We start from the raw sequence: 18532 nt of genomic DNA on the forward strand, positions 1-18532 counted from the left end.
CTTCCTGGTCCACACCACACAACAAGCCCCTGCCCCTGCTCCTGTCACCATGCACTGAAGGCTCAGCTTTGCTTCTCACATTGAGGGACTGTGACCCTTGGGAACTGGGAGCCAAAAATCAGTCTTTTCTCCTTGAAGTTACTGAGTCATAAGAGGATGAATATACACAGGGAACAGCAGCAACCACGTAAACCTGTACAAGGAGGAGGTTTTTTAACTAATCTTGGTAGGTTGGATACGAGAAGAGTCATTTTCCTCTACCCTTTTCTTCCCATGAGCCTCCACTGGAAAGCCATAGTGTGCATTCCTCTGCATCAGACAACTGGTGGGCATCACTTGGTCCAGCAGAATGTGGCCAAGTGGCAGTGTGACAGCCTCAGCCTCAGACTGAGACCGCTCATGTCTCTCATGCTGCTGCTCCCAGGGAACCTGGCAACCACCCTGACAATATTCCCATGCCAGCCTGCAGGGTAGGACCAGGACCACTGGCCAAAATGAAATGCAAGAGAGTGAGCCAGACGTCCTCTCAAAGGCAACTCTTTTACATTCTGATGGCTCCTGTGTGGCAGCAGCTGATTGACAGCCAAGCTTGCCCAGTTACTTCTACCTCTGGGCTCAGCAGAATAAAGCAGGTCAGCTAAAGGCCCCACTTTGGTGGACTACAGGCTTGGCTGGGAAGTGTTTTCACTTTCAAGGTGTCTTAGCAACAGCTCTATTATACAGTCCACATTATGGGAAGGGGAACAAGGACATCATGGCAGGGGAATGAGGAACTCTGGTACATTATTTCATGTGTGATAGTGGTTATCACAATTTATGATGAAAAATTACTATAGTAACAAGAAAGGACAGAAGGAGGAAATACAGGGAATAATCATACAGGAAGGAGAAGGAGCCCCACAGTCGGGAGTCGATGGCAGCCTCTCACCAGCTGGGATTCAACAATGGCTGTACAGTTGGTGTTTACTGCGAAGGTTGTCGACATGGACAATACTCTTTTCATATAGAGCTGTCTCCAAACAAGAATGTTAAAATAGCAACGAATCACACTTCATGTCTGGGCATATATGACCTTGAGTGTGGCCTTACTCCTGTCCCAGATAATTTTTTTTAAGAATCTCACAATTGAAATGTTACATTGAATATACCCTAACTTCCTGCACATCCTTTGTGATGCAGCATTTGACCTGGTCAGCTGTAATTCTATACTGCCCCACGCTCCTTAGGAACCATCCTGTGAACTCATTCAAATCCTCGTGGGCCTTTTGAAGAGACTGGCTTCAGAACCCACCAAACACACACGTCACTAATAAGAAGTCCACCGATGAAGTGTGACCCTCATCTGGAACATGATTTCGGACATACCCTGTCCTTCTACCAAGAACCTCCCTTTCTATCAGTCATACCCCCACACACTTAGATCTATGTGTTTAAAAAGAAAAGTCTTTAATAAACTCTAACTCGACCTCAGGCTGGCACATTTTGAAATTCCTTTCTGCAGTGAAATCATGAATCCCAGCTTCAATCTGAGTAGAGGAGGCCTCTGTCAGGACTGCGGGGCTGTGTGTCTCCTGCTGCACCATCGCTGACGTAACTAAAAATTACAGACTTTCAATGGAAATGCTTACAGATTGAATAAAATGCAATTACTGTCATAGACAGCGTAATTATGAGAAGGAAGCACACGGCAGTGTGAACTGTGGTGTTACTGTCCGAGCTAAGCCTCACCATGTTCAGTAAGGGAAGTCTATCACAAGTGCCCAGTTTTGAACTCAAGCCCCAACGTCATCTGCCCTTCTTGCTTTCAATTTTCCTTTCTTCTTTTATCTGCAAACTGTGACATCTCAAAGTGAAGAGGAATGGAAGACTTGCAGCAGATGGCAGGAATCCAGTATGGTTCTCCTGTCACCTCTCAGCCATCAGGACAGTTCGGGTCCGCCCCAGAGACCTGGGAACTGCAATCCTACCATCACTGCTGTGGTCGGGTTGAACAAGGGATCTTGATCTGATGTAGGTCTGGGGTAGGACAGGCACACCCTGATTTCCAAAGCTATACCTCCCTGTGTCCACAGGAAACCCTAATCAATAGGATATGAGGTTCCAACCCTTATTTTCTCCCAGACTGGAATTTTAAATTTTCTTCCACGAAAAATATTTTTATTATTTTTTACTATGCTTAGTTTCATGATGGAGGGAAATTCTGTTTCCAGGTCTAGAAGTCACCCTCTAGTGGGGTCAAAGGAGTGGCTGGGGGAGAAGGGAAGCCTGACCTGGTCCCGCCCTGCCATGGGACAGTGGTGTCAGGTGTGGTCATGGAGGCTTTCCCTCCTCTGTGGGACAGCTGCTCCCCTGGGACCTACAAGGAGGAGCCGGGCACTTCTTAGTCCTGAAACTGCAAAGTTACTAGACAATACCACATCTCCGGGCCAATGGAATTGTGCTCTTCCAGTCCACACAAAGTGCTAAGTACTGACCCAATTCCTCCAGAAAAGAACACGAACCTCAGGACCTTTCATTAGATTCTCCTTCCAGTATCCATGGCCACTGAGATCCCAGCTACTGGGCTGACTTCTGTGCAGGGTAAACCAGGAACTACAGGACAGCCCAAGCAGCCATTGTAGGGCGCATGCACGCATGCACGCACGTACGCACACACACACAGGGTGGGTGGGAGGGAGATGGGAGTAATGAAAACAAGAGAAATCTGGTGGAAAAGGGGGGAGATAAGAGAGGATAGTGGGGGCTTTGATAAAGATAATATATGTGCATGAAATTATAAAAATGAAATAGTAAAAGAACAGAATTTAACTTTTCGAAGAAATTTTACCTGTGTGTGTGTATGAGACAGAGAGAGAGAGAGAGAGAGAGGAGAGAGAGACAGAGACAGAGACAGAGACAGAGAAAGACAGAGACAGAGACAGAGAGAGACACAGAGAGAGACAGAGACAGAGAGAGACAGCCAGAGACACACACACACACACACACACACACACACACACACACACAGAGAAAGAGAGAGAGAGAGAGAGAGAGAGAGAGAGAGAGAGAGAGAGAGAGAGAGAGACTATGAGAGAGAAAAGGAGAGAGCGAGAGAGGACCGGCAGTACATGTATGCATACACACAGTCAATCTCAATACTGCTCCCACCTTTCTGGAATGTATGACACTTTAGGCCCATAAAGAGCCATCCTGGGGTATCTCAGCTCAGTGTAGGATGGGGCAAGGACCCTGCAAACCACACCACTGCTGTCCATGCATCCCCTTCCCACGCTTACGGATCAGGCAAGGTCAGTCCAGCTGTAAATGAGGGACACTAAAATCGAAAGCGCATGGGAGCCTGGGTCCTAGGATCTGCAGAGGGTAAGTGGAGGGCAACCGTTGAGGTGGGCAGTCGGCAGTCACACGTATACAAACACCTACCTGTCCACTCAGTGCTATATGTATCTGTACCCACACGTTGATGGTCACAAATGGCCTTCATAATCAAAAACATACACAGGTCAGGGATGGACCAGAACACAGGCCTGGAGGGAGAACATTCACCGGTTGCCTTGGAGGGACCTGGTTTGATCTAGATTGGCATCCCTAGACTTTCTAATAGGATAACTCAGGAGCCCAGTCACCTGACGCCTGCTCTCAGAACGGACCAGCCAAATGCTAAGGTGAACCTGAAGGCAGCCATTGCTGTCCAGTACCGAACTAGAGAAGTGGGAGACCAGCTTCCTCGACAGCCTGCACTGCTCTGTGTTGCCCCGTCTTGCCCTCATTCACCCCTTCACATCACATGCCCCAGATAACTAAGGGCTCACATTCATTCAAGAGCAGATCCACCTCTCCCTGTACATCCCGCACCAGAAGGGACGGCGGGCTCCAGAGGGACTATGGCCAGGGAACGACAACAAAAAGCCTTGTCCCTATGCTGCGCAGTCCTGCCCTCAGGTGAGAAGTCCCACGGAACTTCAGTGGTAGCATAGCTCTTGGGAGTCCCACACCCAGACAGTTAGTCACTGGGCGGTGCAGGACAGATGACTAGATAGATACTACACTGTCCTGCCTTTGTCTCTACCCCAGGCTTGCATGGAGGTGGACAAAACACCCTTATGCTGGGTTGTATGTGTGAAGGATGCCCCTACGGTGGATCTGAGGTCTCTTGATTTCTCTGCCCTGCCACTCCTCCCTGGCCTTTCTCCTCCCGGTACCCCTCCCCCCCCCCCCCCCCGCTTTATTCCTCCCTCTCTCCCCTCCCCTCCTGTCCCCTCTCCTTCTCTCCTTTGCCCTCCCTCGCCCTGCCCTCTCCTCCCTCTCCCTCCTCCCTGCTGTCCCATGGTTGGGGCGGGTGCTCCACCGCCCCCGCCACCACTGCCACTCCACCCCTGGTGCAGAGCGAAGCTGCAGTGATAACTGGTGTGCATGTGTGGTGGAGTCGCTGCCTGGAATCCCTGCGCTTCTGCGGGATCCGGTCCCCTGCTCCCTGGCACACCACTTGCACCGGGACTATCCAGTGACCCAGTGGAGACCGCTGAGCTGAGTCCTGTGAGCCCTCAGGGTGGCGGGGCCATGCAGCCGCATGGTTGTGCCGCACTCTGGGTGCTGCTGCTGGCGCAAGTCAGTGAACAGGTGAGTGAGTCGCGCAGGGACCAGCGGAGTCCCTGAAGGCGGGAAGTGCATTCCTCAGGTGGCTAGGCTGTGCAGTCCCGCGTTCTCACTGAGGTGCTTTCACTTTTTCTAGCACACACCTGCGTGCGCCCTGGGACCCTCAGCTGCAGCGTCTGAGAGTCCGCGAGAGGCGCACCCTCCGCCATCCTCCCAATCGGGCTGGCTGGAAACCGACGGTAAGTCTGCGAGGTGGTGGCTCTCGGATTCTCGCAGGTAAACGTTTGGCAACCCCCTGCCGCTGATCTGCACGCCCCTGGGGGGGGGGGGGTGCTCAGAACGCCAAGAGCTTTGAAGATGCCCTCTTACTTTTTCTTTACATTGTGAGCTCCTGCTCACGGATGACCCCCCATCAATACCTGTATCATATTTTTCCAGTGAGACAGCAATGGCGTGCCAGCGTTACATTGGAGAAAGGGTAACGTATCTGAGCGTAGGAAGACTCTAGATCACTTTATATATTGACGTAATAGACGCATCGTTAATGTGTATACACCAAACCTATCCCAGGCAGCATAGCCCCCGCTCCAGCATCTTTCCCCTCGCCCTTCTTCTCCACTCTTGACTGTCACAGCAGGAGTCAGAAGGTGCCCTCCTTAGTATCAGCTAGCAGGAGAACATCCCAAGGCACGTTCGTTCCTGTCCCGGGTCAGCTTAGGTATGAACTCGAATCTCAGTCTTCTTCAAGGTACGTCCTCCTCTGTGGTTCCCAGGTGGCTTTCCCTTGGGAGGTGTCTTTTGTCCTGGCGATGATGCCTGGTGACTGAGAAGGCAGGCTAGCGCACTGGTCGCTAGAAGGTTCTAGTCCGCTGGGTCGGCAGCACCAGTGGGATGTTACTCTCCCTGTCCTTTCCCGGGATGAAAAAACTCAGAGTGTTAGCGAGGTTGGCGACCAGGGGCGAGCCAGGTTTATCTTCTTGGTGAATTTTCAGAAAATTTATACGCTTCTCAAGAATCGACACTTTGGAAATCTTCATTATCGCTTTCTTCGTCGTGGTAAACTTAACAGAGCTGAATGATCACATTGGATGCTGAAAATTCCCCCTCCTGAATATGGACGGGGTAGTTAGGAAGGGATAGACGGGTCTCGACCACAGGCCTCTGAGCACCACTGGAGGGCGCCAGACGCAAACAGTACACTGCGGTGAGCCCGTTTTCAGAGCCTTTGTAAGGGAAAGCTGTTTGAAGCCCACCTTCGGGCACCTTCATCTCTACCGCGCTTCTGCCTGCTTCTGCCTCTCTCCCCCCTTCCGCAACATCATGACCTATGGGAGGTGTAACTGCTCTAACTTTGAACTTTCCTCGACTTTCAGAATAAAATCATGAGAATTCCGTAGGGACTCATGACGTTTTCCACATTGGTTTATTGCATGTGTAGGCTGCAGGGTGCTGTGGAGGTCGTCGGGTTTAGCATGGAGCAGGCTGGGCAATCCAGCCAGCCCACTGGGGACATGTTTACCACCACTAATGAAGGCTTTTCTAAGGTGATAACACAGACAGAGCACTGTTCAGGAAGAGAAGAGAAGCTTCCTGCCTGAGGTCATAGATCTCTCACGGCCTGACATGTCAGTTCCCGATCTCAAGGGCACTGTTTCCACGGCAGACGCTCACCATCCTGACCGGAGCATTCTGCACCCACCGAGGGCGTGAGTGATTGCCAGGGTGGTACTAACCGTGGAGACAGGATGCCTGCACACCCACCTCCTGATGCTGTCGCTCCTTAGTGACCAAAGGACAAAGTAAGAGGGAGGACCGCAGGCACACAGCAGGGGCAAGATGTGGCAGGACACACGGTGACAGGGCCAGGAGCACTCGTGACCTTCCGGTGGGGTCTGCACATGGTGGGAAGCCCGGGCTCCATGATACATGCTGATTGTTTAATTAACTTTCAAGCTAGGAGTTTGGCAGAAAGTGAGACTTGTAAGGGTTCCGGCTACTCTGCTGGATGTCTGAGGTAATTATGCAGTCAGAAAGAGAGTCTCACACACTCCTTGAAGCAATGATGGCTAACTAAATTGAGATAAATTTGATTATCAAACATGAATGCATCAGTTTACTTTTTTGATGACTCTGTATTGCTTTTTTTATTATTCAATGGTTTTTATTACATATTTATCTCTGTAATAACATCCATGGTCACCATCAAGAGCACAGCACAAATTTTTAGCTTTTTAAAAACCTTGGGCTTCCAGATCCAAGGCAAAGTTCAGAAGTTCTTTAGAATTTTACAAAGTGTGGAGGGGAGGGGGGGGCGGTGCTAGAGAGATGACTCCAAGGCTATCTGGGTAGAAAAGGAAATCTTTTTTAAAAAGCACTTTACTTAGTTAGACATAAAGGATGTATATTTGTGCCTGTATATTCCAGGTTTATAATGACTTGCATATAGACATATATGCATAAATATGTATGTAAAATAATCCTGAGATAGAGCAGACCCAGGCTGTGCTCATGAGCGTTTAGGGCTTGTGGTAGGACTTGGGGCTCTGACTCATGGCAAATACTGATTCATGTGCTGTGGATATTTTTGCTATGGCCATTTTCAAACAACCAGTGTGAACAATGTGAGGAGTAGGTATTCCCAGACCCAGCCTTCATAGGAGTCTTTGCTGTTCCCTCTGGTACACCCACTGGTATGCCTGAACTTCATGCCATCATTTCTGGACAGGAGCCTTCCCAAACTTGATGCTGTGCTCAAGAATCCTCTTGTAATCCAGCCACCGGGAGTTCTGAGTCAGGGAGCCCTTTGTGACCTTTTCTTATTGCAAACATCTGCAAGGACCAGGTCTTATTTTAAAGGGTTATCAAACTGCGGGGAGTCTCGTTTCTTTTTAAATCACAAGTCATTGGTTTGGGGAGTGATTATCTTAACATACTCAACATTAAGTTAGGGGATAGCTTTTGGTTTCTTGCAGTTATTCTTTGACTTCACTGGCCCAGCAAGTGCAGCAGGATGCTCGCCTTCTGAGCTCATTCACTGCATTCTCTGACCTGTTCACATGCATTTGCAAGTATTTGCTCCTAGGTATGACTTCCTTGATAAAATCAAGGTTTCTCAAGCTCTGGCAGGAGTAACACTTCGCTCTTGAGAGGCTGTCCTGTCCATGATCAATGTCCACCAGCCTCCTTGATGCAGGGACAGCATTCTCCTTTCCTCCTCTGTGACAACAAAAAATGGTCTGCACAAAAACAGAGCTCTTTCCTGAGAGAAGAAGCTCTCCGGGGGAAGGTGGGTCCAGGCCACAGCAAGGCATTCTGTCCCAGGTCCAGCACACAATATTTCCTGAGAGCTGGTACCGACCTTTCCAGAGAGTTCAATAAAGACAGAGAAATGAATTATATTCAAAACAACTATTAAATATCAAAATGCTCAAAGCCCACAACTTAAAAGTTTGGGGCATTTAAACCTCCCTTGATGCTGACGTTGTTGAGCCCATGGTGTTTATAGAAGGGTTTTCCTGAATGTTTTCTCCTTGGTGTCATACTGGTCATTAAACTGTCCCCAGTGAGAGTGTTTGGAAATGTTTTTCAATGCCACACACCAGGCCACTCACCCCAGGCAGCTAGGTGTCCAACATTTATCAAAACAGGACTTCTTTATATAAAAGGAAATTAGCAATAGTTGCAGAACACAATTAATACTATATGCCCCTTGCTCAGATAAAACATATTCTCTCCTCCAAGTCAAAGGCCACATGAACATAGGTTATATCATTGGGGAGTTGTTTACATTGTTAGATAGCACTCACTTTCTTATCCACTGATTGGCATATGTTCATTGTGCACATTGGTCTTTGTCTTTGGCACATGAATGTACCATGTACCTTAACACATTCACTCTCCCACCCTCCTCCTCTCCCCACCTCTGCCTCTCACCATTCTGGTTCATTGCCCCAGATAGTCTCGCTTCTAACTTAATATTGTATACGAACATAAGATTTACACATCTGTAGAAAATATCTGCTCTTCAAAATAAGAGAAAAGTTAGTGTTTTTAATTTCCTGAGTCTTATTTTACTTATTATGATGATCTATGGTTACATACATTGTCCTGCAAGCAAATAGCTTGGTTCTTTACCCTTCGTGTGTGTATGTGTGTGTGTGTGTGTGTGTGTGTGTGTGTGTGTGTGTGTGTGTGCGTGTGTGCACGCGCACGTGCGCTGCGCGCATCTACCAGCTTCCATATTTGTTCATCTGATGACCAGCACCTAGGCTGATTCTGTCACTTGGCTACTGTGAACAGTGTTCAGTGTCTCTGCTGTGTGTTGACTGGGAGCCCTCAGGGCACATATTGAGGAGTGGTATGGCTGGATCTTGTGGCCATGATCACCTTTCTATGTACAATGAAGCTCACTAATTAGGCTAAAACAAGATTTGTGCCTCTTGCCTTTATTCCACACCCCTGCAGGAGGGGGAGGAATCTAGAAGTGGTACGAGGGACTCCCCCATGAGGAGCCAGGTGTGCTAGCTAACAACACCCCAGCAGACATGGCTACCCCACAGTACAGAGAGCAGGGAAGGTGCTTTGGGGAACTACAAACCAACAGTGTGCGGACAGAGTATGTATCTTCATTCTCAGTTAGATGTGCTGAGTCCTGGTGTGCTTGCCTCTCCCCTTCACTATGTACCAAACTGTCAGATCCTCTGCTGTGGATAGCGCTCTGTACAAATAAAATGCCAGTGGCCAGACAGGAAGTATAGGCGGGACAAACAGAGAAGAGAATTCTGGGAAGTAGAAGGCTGAGACAGAGAGAGACGCTGCCAGCTGCCAGGAGGAGAAGCATGATGTAAGATACTGGTAAGCCACGAGCCACATGGCAAGGTATAGATTTATAGAAATGGGTTAATTTAAGATAATAAGAACTAGATAACAAGAAGCCTGCCACGGCCATACAGTTTGTAAGTAATATAAGTCTCTATGTGTTTACTTGGTTGGGTCTGAGTGGCTGTGGGACTGGTGGGTGAGAGAGATTTGTCCTGACTGTGGGCCAGGCAGGACCAAAAAAACTCTAGCTACAATCCTCCACACCCCTGCCTAAAATACTATAGAAACCTGTGTGTCCTACACCACCAAAGCTAAATCACCTTCTCTGATGTAGATAGCCAGTCACCTGCCAGAGCCCTGCTGCCTCCCTAATCTATGGCTTGCTGCTCAGCTCAGCCAGGTTGTTCTCACTTGCTAGACCTGTAGATGAAGCTTGGCACTGGAGAGAGACAGATGAAAGCTGGGGGACAAGAAGAAGAAGAAGAAGAAGAAGAAGAAGAAGAAGAAGAAGAAGAAGAAGAAGAAGAAGAAGAAGAAGAAGAAAAGAAGAAGAAGAAGAAGAAGAAGAAGAAGAAGAAGAAGAAGAAGAAGAGAAGAAGAAGAAGAAGAAGAAGAAGAAGAAGAAGAAGAAGAAGAAGAATCGTCATCATCTCAGGAGCAGAAGCCTGGCCTGCTCTCTGCTGTGTGGCAGGCACCATGGTCCTGCCATTCCTGTTTCCTCATCTAGCGTGGTTGTCAGAAAAGCATCCCAACAAGGCACCTGCTTGTAATCTCCAATCTTCCTTGCCTCTCCTAAACCCAGACACATGCCTTTCATGGCATGTCACTGGCTGCTGTCCATGTTTCTTTTGTTTCCCCTGTTTATTTCTTGGGCAGGACAGAATAGCATCACAGACAAGTGGCTGTGTCCACTCAAAATAAACTGGTGGTAACTACCTGGATATTGCTTCACTATAATCAAATAATACTTAACACATGGGTCTGAAAAGTGTGTCTGCTCATGAAGAATCAGAAGAGGAGCCTGATTACCAGGAGTCTCTGATCTACCTCTTTTAAGAAGGAATCTGTTTATAATTCATGGAGAGAACGTCAGAATGTTTAGAATGTTGGAACCAGTAAAACTCCAAAGGTGCTGTGTCTCGAGTCTGAAGGGTGACCCGCCTCATTGTCAGGTTAGATCCCTCGATTCCCCGTGCTGGGAGTGGTGTGCTCTGCAAGACACCTCACGGTACCTTCAGGGGAAGGCCTGAAACCATGCTGACACGTTTTTAGCTATTAGAAAAACTTCAGGCACAAAAGCCCACCAACACTCATCTACAAGTGGACACACACACACACACACACACACACACACACACACACACACACACATGCTTAATTAAATATTTTAAAGATATAAACTAAGCGAGCTAATCTCAAACTAAAATATTTTAACCTTGGCCTCGACAAAGCTACCTTGGCCACGGGTCTCAGCTGATAACATGGCTGAGCAGCCAGCTGTGACCCTGATCTAGAAGTCCAGCCCTTGGCTCCTGCCCTCCTGGAAAAAGCCTTCCCAGATTGTGGACACAGAGAAGATATTGTAAATGGTGGTAAGGAGCTGAGAAAGTCCTGGTTATCAGCTTAATAAATAAAAGGATGGTTTCCCATAATGGCAGAAGATGTTTCAATATCCATGGGACCACGGTGGTGCTCAGAAACAAAGCCCCCTCTCCACTTTCTTAGAGAGTGGTGACTCCGGGCGCAGATACTAGGTGATTCTGCGGTCTTGGCTGTGTATGTCTGACAGTGTCTTTGAGAGTTTCTTTTACTGTTATGAACTAGTTTAGTTGAATGTGCTTTAAACCTAGACACCATAGAGTATAGTGTTAAGACCTGAGCCAGAAACATGCTGCTGACAGTGTCATTTGTCCCAGACGGACAAAAGGGAGACCAGGGAAATAGGAAGGTCTGCGGTAGTTCAGGAAGTTCAGCACATGAGAGTATCTCTGTACAGTAATCTATGAGTCCTGGGGTGTGTCTGTAGTCTACATTTCCTCCTGTGTGTTCAATGCTTTCAGAATTAAATAAACAGCAAGAAAAATTATCATTTTTTCCTTTTAATTATGGTACTTGAAGCCAAAATTTCTTCTCAGTCCAGTATAGATTTTTATACAAAATATAAAGTGTATGAAGAAAGGAATGCTTCACAACTATTATAAAACAGAAGACCATCTTGCCATTTCCACCCAGTAAGAGATGGTGGGGAGGGGGGGAGGGGAATTCAACATCCACCTGGTCTCAAATTCACATGGAGAGATAAACAACGGAGATAGTGAGGAAATGTTGGAAGCAAACTTCAGATAAATCTCCGCTGCCATGACACTTTATTACTGATACAGCAAATTCCACTGCACATTAAAGAGGGAACAAATGCCACATCAGACAAGAATTGCTCTTTCAGGATTATATTTCATTACTGACGGAACAGCTATCGTATGTAGTCAATCTGAGATTCTTCTCAGAACTCCGGAATTACTCAGCATCTTCTCCTTTCTCAATTTCAGAGTATGACCTGGTGTCTGCCTATGAGGTGGACCACAAGGGGGATTATGTATCCCATGACATCATGCACCACCAGCGGCAACGGCGGAGGCGGAGAGCGGTGGCCCAGCCAGGAGGAGATGCCCTGCACCTGCGCCTGAAGGGCCCCAGGCATGACCTCCATCTAGACCTGAAAGCTGCCAGCAACTTAGTGGCTCCTGGATTCATGGTACAAACTCTGGGGAAGGGGGGCACCACATCTGTGCAGATGTTTCCACCGGAGGAGTTCTGCTTCTATCAAGGCTCCCTGAGGTCACAGGGCAACTCCTCAGTGGCCCTTTCTACCTGCCAAGGTTTGGTGAGTACCGACGACAGCGGTCGCTGTCAGCTGGGAGTGAGGTGCCAATGGCGGTTGGAGAGAAGAGGCAAAGCTAGGTTCCCTGAGAACGTTGTCACTTGTTCTGCTACCCCAGTAGACATTTTTGTGATCTGTGACAGCAGGTGGAAATTGCCAAGTAGCTCTCGAAACTGTTCTGTGCTCTTTTCTTGGGTCAATAGAATGGTCTCTACACCCACCCTTTTGTACTCTGAAAAAAAAAAAAAAAAAAACCTGCAAGAACACTTCTGTTTAAAAGAAACACATAAGAAATTGTGGCCAGGTCTGAATACATTAATGATTTTGTTGTTGTTGTTATTGCTATTAATTTCGTGTGTGGGACCACAGTGGAAACTGTAGAAATTGTCATTGTTTTGGACCAGTCACTGTGTTAATGACTTGGTTGTCTTGGCTATTTGATAGGATGTCTGAATCCACTAGAATGTTGCATCTGCTATCTCAGTACACAATGTCTGTGTACTGACAAATCAGGGCATTCATCCATGCTGGGGCCATGCTGGTCCTGTTAGACTGTGAATCTATCCAGGTGCTTCCAGATCTCTGAGTATCTAAGCAGACACTGCTCTCAGCTTCAGGGAGCTCAGAGCAAGGAGCATGTGACCATGCTGCAACTTTTTATCTTAGTCCATTGTCTTAGTGCCATGACAAGTTGCCCTCACAGAAGTAACTCAAGGAAAAGGTGGTTTACTTTGTGTCGGCTTTCAGTTCAGTCCATCATGGCCGAGATACCACGGTGGTAGGGGTTTGAGGCAGCTGGTGACAGGACATCCACAGTCAGGAAGTTGAGGGAGATGAATCGAGGTTCTCAGCTTGCTTTCCCCTTTTTGTACAGTCTAGGCCTCCTGCCCAAGGAATGATGCCACCCAAAGTTAGAATGAGTCTTCCCACCACAGTTAACCTAATCTAAATGGTCTGCCATAGGCATAACTGGAGGTATGTTTCCATGGCAACTCTTAATCCTGTCAAGTTGATAATAAATATGAACCATCACTGCAGGTATCCCTTAGGCTTATACAGGCAGAGATCTGGATGGGTTTTCTTTTACTTTCCTTAAGATAATTCTATCTTTTAAAGAAAAAAAGGCAAAAATAATTTTAGAGATGAATGAGAAAAGTAGAATGTAGAGGACTGAAAATACATAGAAGTTGATACTACATTGAATCTAAAATTGAAAGTAGTGAATGAAAACAAAAAATAACTGCACATATGTAAGATGCTGCTATGATGAAATCTACTACTTGATATGCCAACATTAAAAATTAAATTAAAAATCTGAAAAGATATCAAAAGGATATTAGTCTTAACTTTGCTGACTTATTCTCAAATTTAAATCCCTTCTGGCTCTTGCTGTAGTTTGAATTCATCCCTCAAAATTCATCTTTTGGAAACATAATTCCTGGTGTGTCAGTGGTTGGAGAAAGCACCTAGTGAAAGTTCACTTTTTCACGAGAACTTATGGATGAACTCATGTTGTTATTGCAGGAATAGGTCAATTAGTGTGTGTGTGTGTGCGCGCGCGCGCGTGTGTGTGTGTGTGTGTGTGTGTGTGTGTGTGTGTGTGTGTGTGTGTGTGTGTACATGTGCATCTGCATGTGTATTTTTTCTCAATAGATTTTTTAAATGTTTATATTATTATTGCTAATTATTAGTGTGTGATGTTTGTGTACTACACGCAACAGTGCATGTGTGGAGGTCAGAGGAAAACTTTTTGCAATCAGTTCTCTCCTTCTACATTTATATGGGTTCCAGGGATTGAGGCCGGTCATCAGGGCTGCACAGCAATTATGTTACCCACTGAGCCATCTTGCCAGCCCAGAATTTTCTAAAACAATGATAAATTTCTAGAGAGCCATTTTTCTAAAATGATAAGAGGCTTTAATTCGAATGAAGGAATTTACTTTTCTTCATCTGCTTTATAATCTAATTTAAAAAAAAAAAGAAAATACATAGAGGATGTTAAAGATTTACCAGAAAATATTTGGGCATTGACTGCACTTCTAGAAAAGGCTTCTAGTCTGTCTGATACTGAATTTCCTCCTTGGAAAGGGAGATTTCAGTCCCTGTGTCTCAAAAGAAATCTGTGTATGTGTGTGAGTAGTAGATGCCACAAGGATGCTAACAGCCATCACCTTACAGTGCCTAAGCACATGTAAAATAATTCTAAATGCTTTTAGTATATTAATATTTTCTTTGGGTGAAATCTGATATGAGCTGATCTCATGCTTGCTTCTATTTGTAAGAGATTTGGGCTAGAGAGTAGACAAAGCCGTGGCCCGAGCTAGGGTGGAGGTTCCTTAACATTCTTGTGAAGCATGAAGACACACGGGTGATTTATTCCATATTACCAAGAAAAATAAATCTCCTTCAATTAAAGACCCAAAATTCTCAGGTAAAATACACACAAAAATTTAAGACATCCTTGGCTTTCTTCCTGAAAGACTTTATCCAGAAAAGGAAAGTATCTATGAGCTATGCCTTTCAGAATTTAACCACCTTGGGTTTGTCCATAGAGATTGGGGAAGGTGCTTCCAGTCAGCCCTGGGATGAAGGTGCCCTGATGACCTGGGCCTTCCCTGCAGCAGAGCCCTCCACAGTAGCTTAGTTATCGCCTGAAATCTGCCCATGAGTCTAGATAACTGGTTTGAGATTTTTGATTCTCTGTGAACTTGATGAGAATTAACAGCAAAAGTTGTAAACATGTATTGTTGGAAGATAGAGAAGTGATAAAGGGTAGACCAGAAGGCTTCCTCTGACCTATAAACAGTGGAAGCTGATATTGGCACCATGAGAATGTACTTGACCCTTGAGCTTCCAAATGCACAGGGTGTGGCTTTTCTTTCTCTCCTAGCAAAAGAATTAGAGGTATTTGATGTAATACGGGACAAATCCGTGGCATTTTAAAGAAAATCACACATGTCCTCCATCTTTAGACAATGCAAACCTCAAGCTGGTTCCCAAAGAGCTGTGTGCTGACTAATTTTATGTCAGCTTTAGACAAGCTGGGGTTATCTGAAAAGAGGGAACCACAATTGAAAAAATGCTTCTATAAGATCTGGCTGTAGACAAGCCTTTGGGCATTTTCTTAATTAGTGATTGATGGGGGAGATCCCAGCCCATAAGGGTGGGGCCATCCTTGGGCTGGTGGACCTGGGTTCCATAAGAAAGCAGTCTGAGAAAGCAATGAAGAGCAAGGCAATAAGCAGCACCCTTCTATGGACTCTGCATCAGCTCCTGCCTCCAGCTTCCTGCCCTGCTTGATTTCCTGTCCTGACTTCCTTCAGTGATGGACTATGAACTGGAAGTGTACACCAAATAAACCCTTTCCTCCCCAGATTGCTTTTGGTTATGGTGTTTCATCACAGCAGTAGAAACACTAATAAAGTCAAGCTGTTAAGTCTGTTCTGCACTCCTGACTGTGGTCACCCTATCATTCAAATCTGTGCACATTAAATGACATCTCCTTTCCTATTCATTGTCACATTGACTCTCACATTCAGTGGAAGTCAGTGGCAGATGTCAGCTCTTGGATGAATCTCTAGTTTTATTTGCTGTTGATACCGAGGATAGAACCAGGGCCTCTCTGCTGCCAGACAAATGCTGTTCCTTGTGAAACACCCAAGACATGAGCTGAGGTCTGTGCAGGGTTTCTCTCATCGCCCCCCCCCCCCCCCCCCCCCCCCCCGCTGCTGCTCTCTATGGGAGGCAGGAGCCAGAGAAGCTTTTGCTCTCTCCTTGACATCAAGCCAGGGCTTACTGATGCACGATCACAGAAATGCTGGGATTTTTCTCCCTTCACCGACAGTCAGCAAAGAGAAAGGAACTGCAAGCTCAGCCTGGCCTCCTGGATAGGTCTGTGATGGGATTTTGTGAGGTCAGAGAGAGGAGAAGCTGTTCTTAATTGGATGATGAGGTCAAACTTTATACTTCTTTGTACAAACATGGATTGTCTCTGTGGTTTTATGCAGGTATGCCAGGTTCTACAGGGGAAATTTTGAAAGGCCTTTACATAGACAATCTGATTTCGAGGCATATCCAATCTTGTAGAGACAGCTCTAAATTGTCCTCCAGTGGTATCTGGAGGCCTTTTCTGGAAAGACAGCTTAAGCATTTTGTTATTGAAAGGATTTGTGTCTGGTGTGCACAGGCCATAGCCATTGATTTCATTATTACCCATACTTTGGCTGAGCCTAGTGGATATGCTGGAGGCAATATCTTGTCTAGCAGAAAATACTGTGTAACCCCTGCTTAACCCACAGAATGAAAATACTACTTTTCATTCAAAAACATATTGCTTAAGAATGTAGTATGTTTACCATTTGACTAGAGAGAATGGTGTATGTCTGTAATAAAACACAACTTTCAAATATATATGTGCAGATATATATATATATATATATATATATATATATATATATATATATATATATGTGCCCCACCTTCCTCCATCCTCAAATTTTGATCTTGGAAACAGCCTTTTAATAATCCTCTAGGGAATGAGGGTTACTGTGAAAGTTAATTAATAGTGCTTTCCTGTTGGTAATAAATAAATATTCACCAGAAAAAGATTAAAAAAAAAAAAAAACACTAAAACAAGCAGTCATTTAGAAGTGACAGTGAGAGCAATGGGCCCTGTCCTGGTTAGTTTTTATTCTCAGCTTGACAGTAGCTGGAGTCACTTGGGAAAACAAAATGTCAGCTGAATAAATTGCCTCCATTGGGTTGGCTTGTGGCCGTGTCTGTGAGTGACTATTTCGGTTGGTGATTAATATGGGAGGGTCCAGCCCACTGTGGGTGGCACCACCACTAGGCAAGTGGGCCTGGGCTGTGTAGGAGAGACCTGAGTATGAACTTTGTAGTAAGCCAGTAAGTAGCTTACTACTTTGTAGTAAGTCAGTAAGTAGCATTCCTCCACGGTTTCTGTTGCATTCCTTCTTAAGTTTCTGCCTTGATCTCCCTTGGAGTGGACCGCAACTGGAAGGTGGAACCTGAGAGAAACCTTTTCCCACCAAGTTGATTTTAGTCATGGCGTCTTACCATAGCAACAGAAAAGCCATCTAGAATAGTTTCAACAATGAATGAGCCCCAACATGGTAACTCTGCAGCTTGCTCACTCTGCATCACAGGAGAGGCTTGCTGGCTGAGATAAGGGGAGGGTTGAGAAAACAAGAAGCATGGGCCAGAGGGGAACCAGAATAAAGGTGCCTCAGCCCATCTTGGTAGGAAGTGGGGAGTGTCCAAAAGTCAAGTCCAAGGTCTCATGTAGAGCTGGGTTGCTATGACCAGAAACAGAGACACAGCAAGGAGAGTGTCGGGGGAGGCTGCTCACACTGCTTAACTGTGGAACCTGGTAACCACACTACCAGGGACTCATTTTTACATATTAAACTTAATAGTACACTGGATCAGATCTCTAAGTGCTGAAATTATTTCTAATCATCTTGGTACTACCTCCAAGTATTTTGATTAGAAATACATTTTGCTAAATAAGCATACTTTCTAACAAAAGTGAGTCTGTTGTACTACATGTTCTATCAAATTGACATCACATGTCTGGGGTCGTCACCTACCAGGAACTAGAGACTGGTTAAGCTTTTAGACTTTTGAGCAGTAGTTCAGCTGAGACCCATTTGGATGAGGACACAGAGGCTTCCAGTCTGAGGAAACAGGATCAGCTGAGGAATTGGCAAGGTGAGGTAGCTGTGGCCTGTTCTGTCTCTCTGATCTTCCAGCATTCACTCCAATACCCAGCTCCAGTTTGTTTTTATTAATAAGACCATTTAAGATTCATGCTACAGGTTCTCTTCTAAGGCCCGTGACCTTCCTAGCTGTTAAGTTCTTGACCATGTTAGAGATGCCAGGCTTTTTAAACTAGCCTATAAATCCTTCAAGAATAATTATGTTCTTGCCTTTGTAGCCTCAAATTGTTATTAACTAACTAAAATCATTTTTCTTATAATGAATTATTGCCTTTCAAACTTATAAACAGAAATATTAAGTTCGAGAGGTGGTACAGTGCCTGAATATGTACCAAACAACTAGCAATCCCTGAATTCATATCTGAGAATCACCACTATTGAGAGAGAGAGAGAGAGAGAGAGAGAGAGAGAGAGAGAGAGAGAGAGAGAGAGAGAGAATTCCCTACAATTATCTTGGGATACACGTGAAGATAAAATTAGTTTTATAATCCATTCCATCTGA

At 45.8% G+C, this 18532-nt stretch overlaps 1 protein-coding gene across 2 annotated transcripts in view; it reads left to right on the top strand.

Moving 5' to 3' along the window:
* Positions 1-4317: 4317 nt before the first annotated feature.
* Positions 4318-18532, top strand: part of Adamts16 (ADAM metallopeptidase with thrombospondin type 1 motif 16) — a 117011-nt gene continuing 102796 nt past the window's right edge. The window contains exons 1-3 of one of the 2 annotated variants that reach the window (XM_052742924.1): positions 4318-4617; positions 4730-4832; positions 11961-12295. In XM_052742924.1, the coding sequence (XP_052598884.1) occupies positions 4411-4617; positions 4730-4832; positions 11961-12295 (645 nt within the window). In that variant the 5' untranslated portion in view covers positions 4318-4410. Of the gene's footprint in view, positions 4618-4729; positions 4833-4859; positions 5342-11960; positions 12296-18532 lie in introns of those variants that run through there. The other variant, XM_052742925.1, reaches the window with a different exon arrangement.

The sequence above is a fragment of the Peromyscus californicus genome, unplaced genomic scaffold (assembly GCF_007827085.1).
Source record: "Peromyscus californicus insignis strain IS unplaced genomic scaffold, ASM782708v3 Scaffold_18__1_contigs__length_77618521, whole genome shotgun sequence".
Taxonomy (NCBI): Eukaryota; Metazoa; Chordata; class Mammalia; order Rodentia; family Cricetidae; genus Peromyscus; species Peromyscus californicus.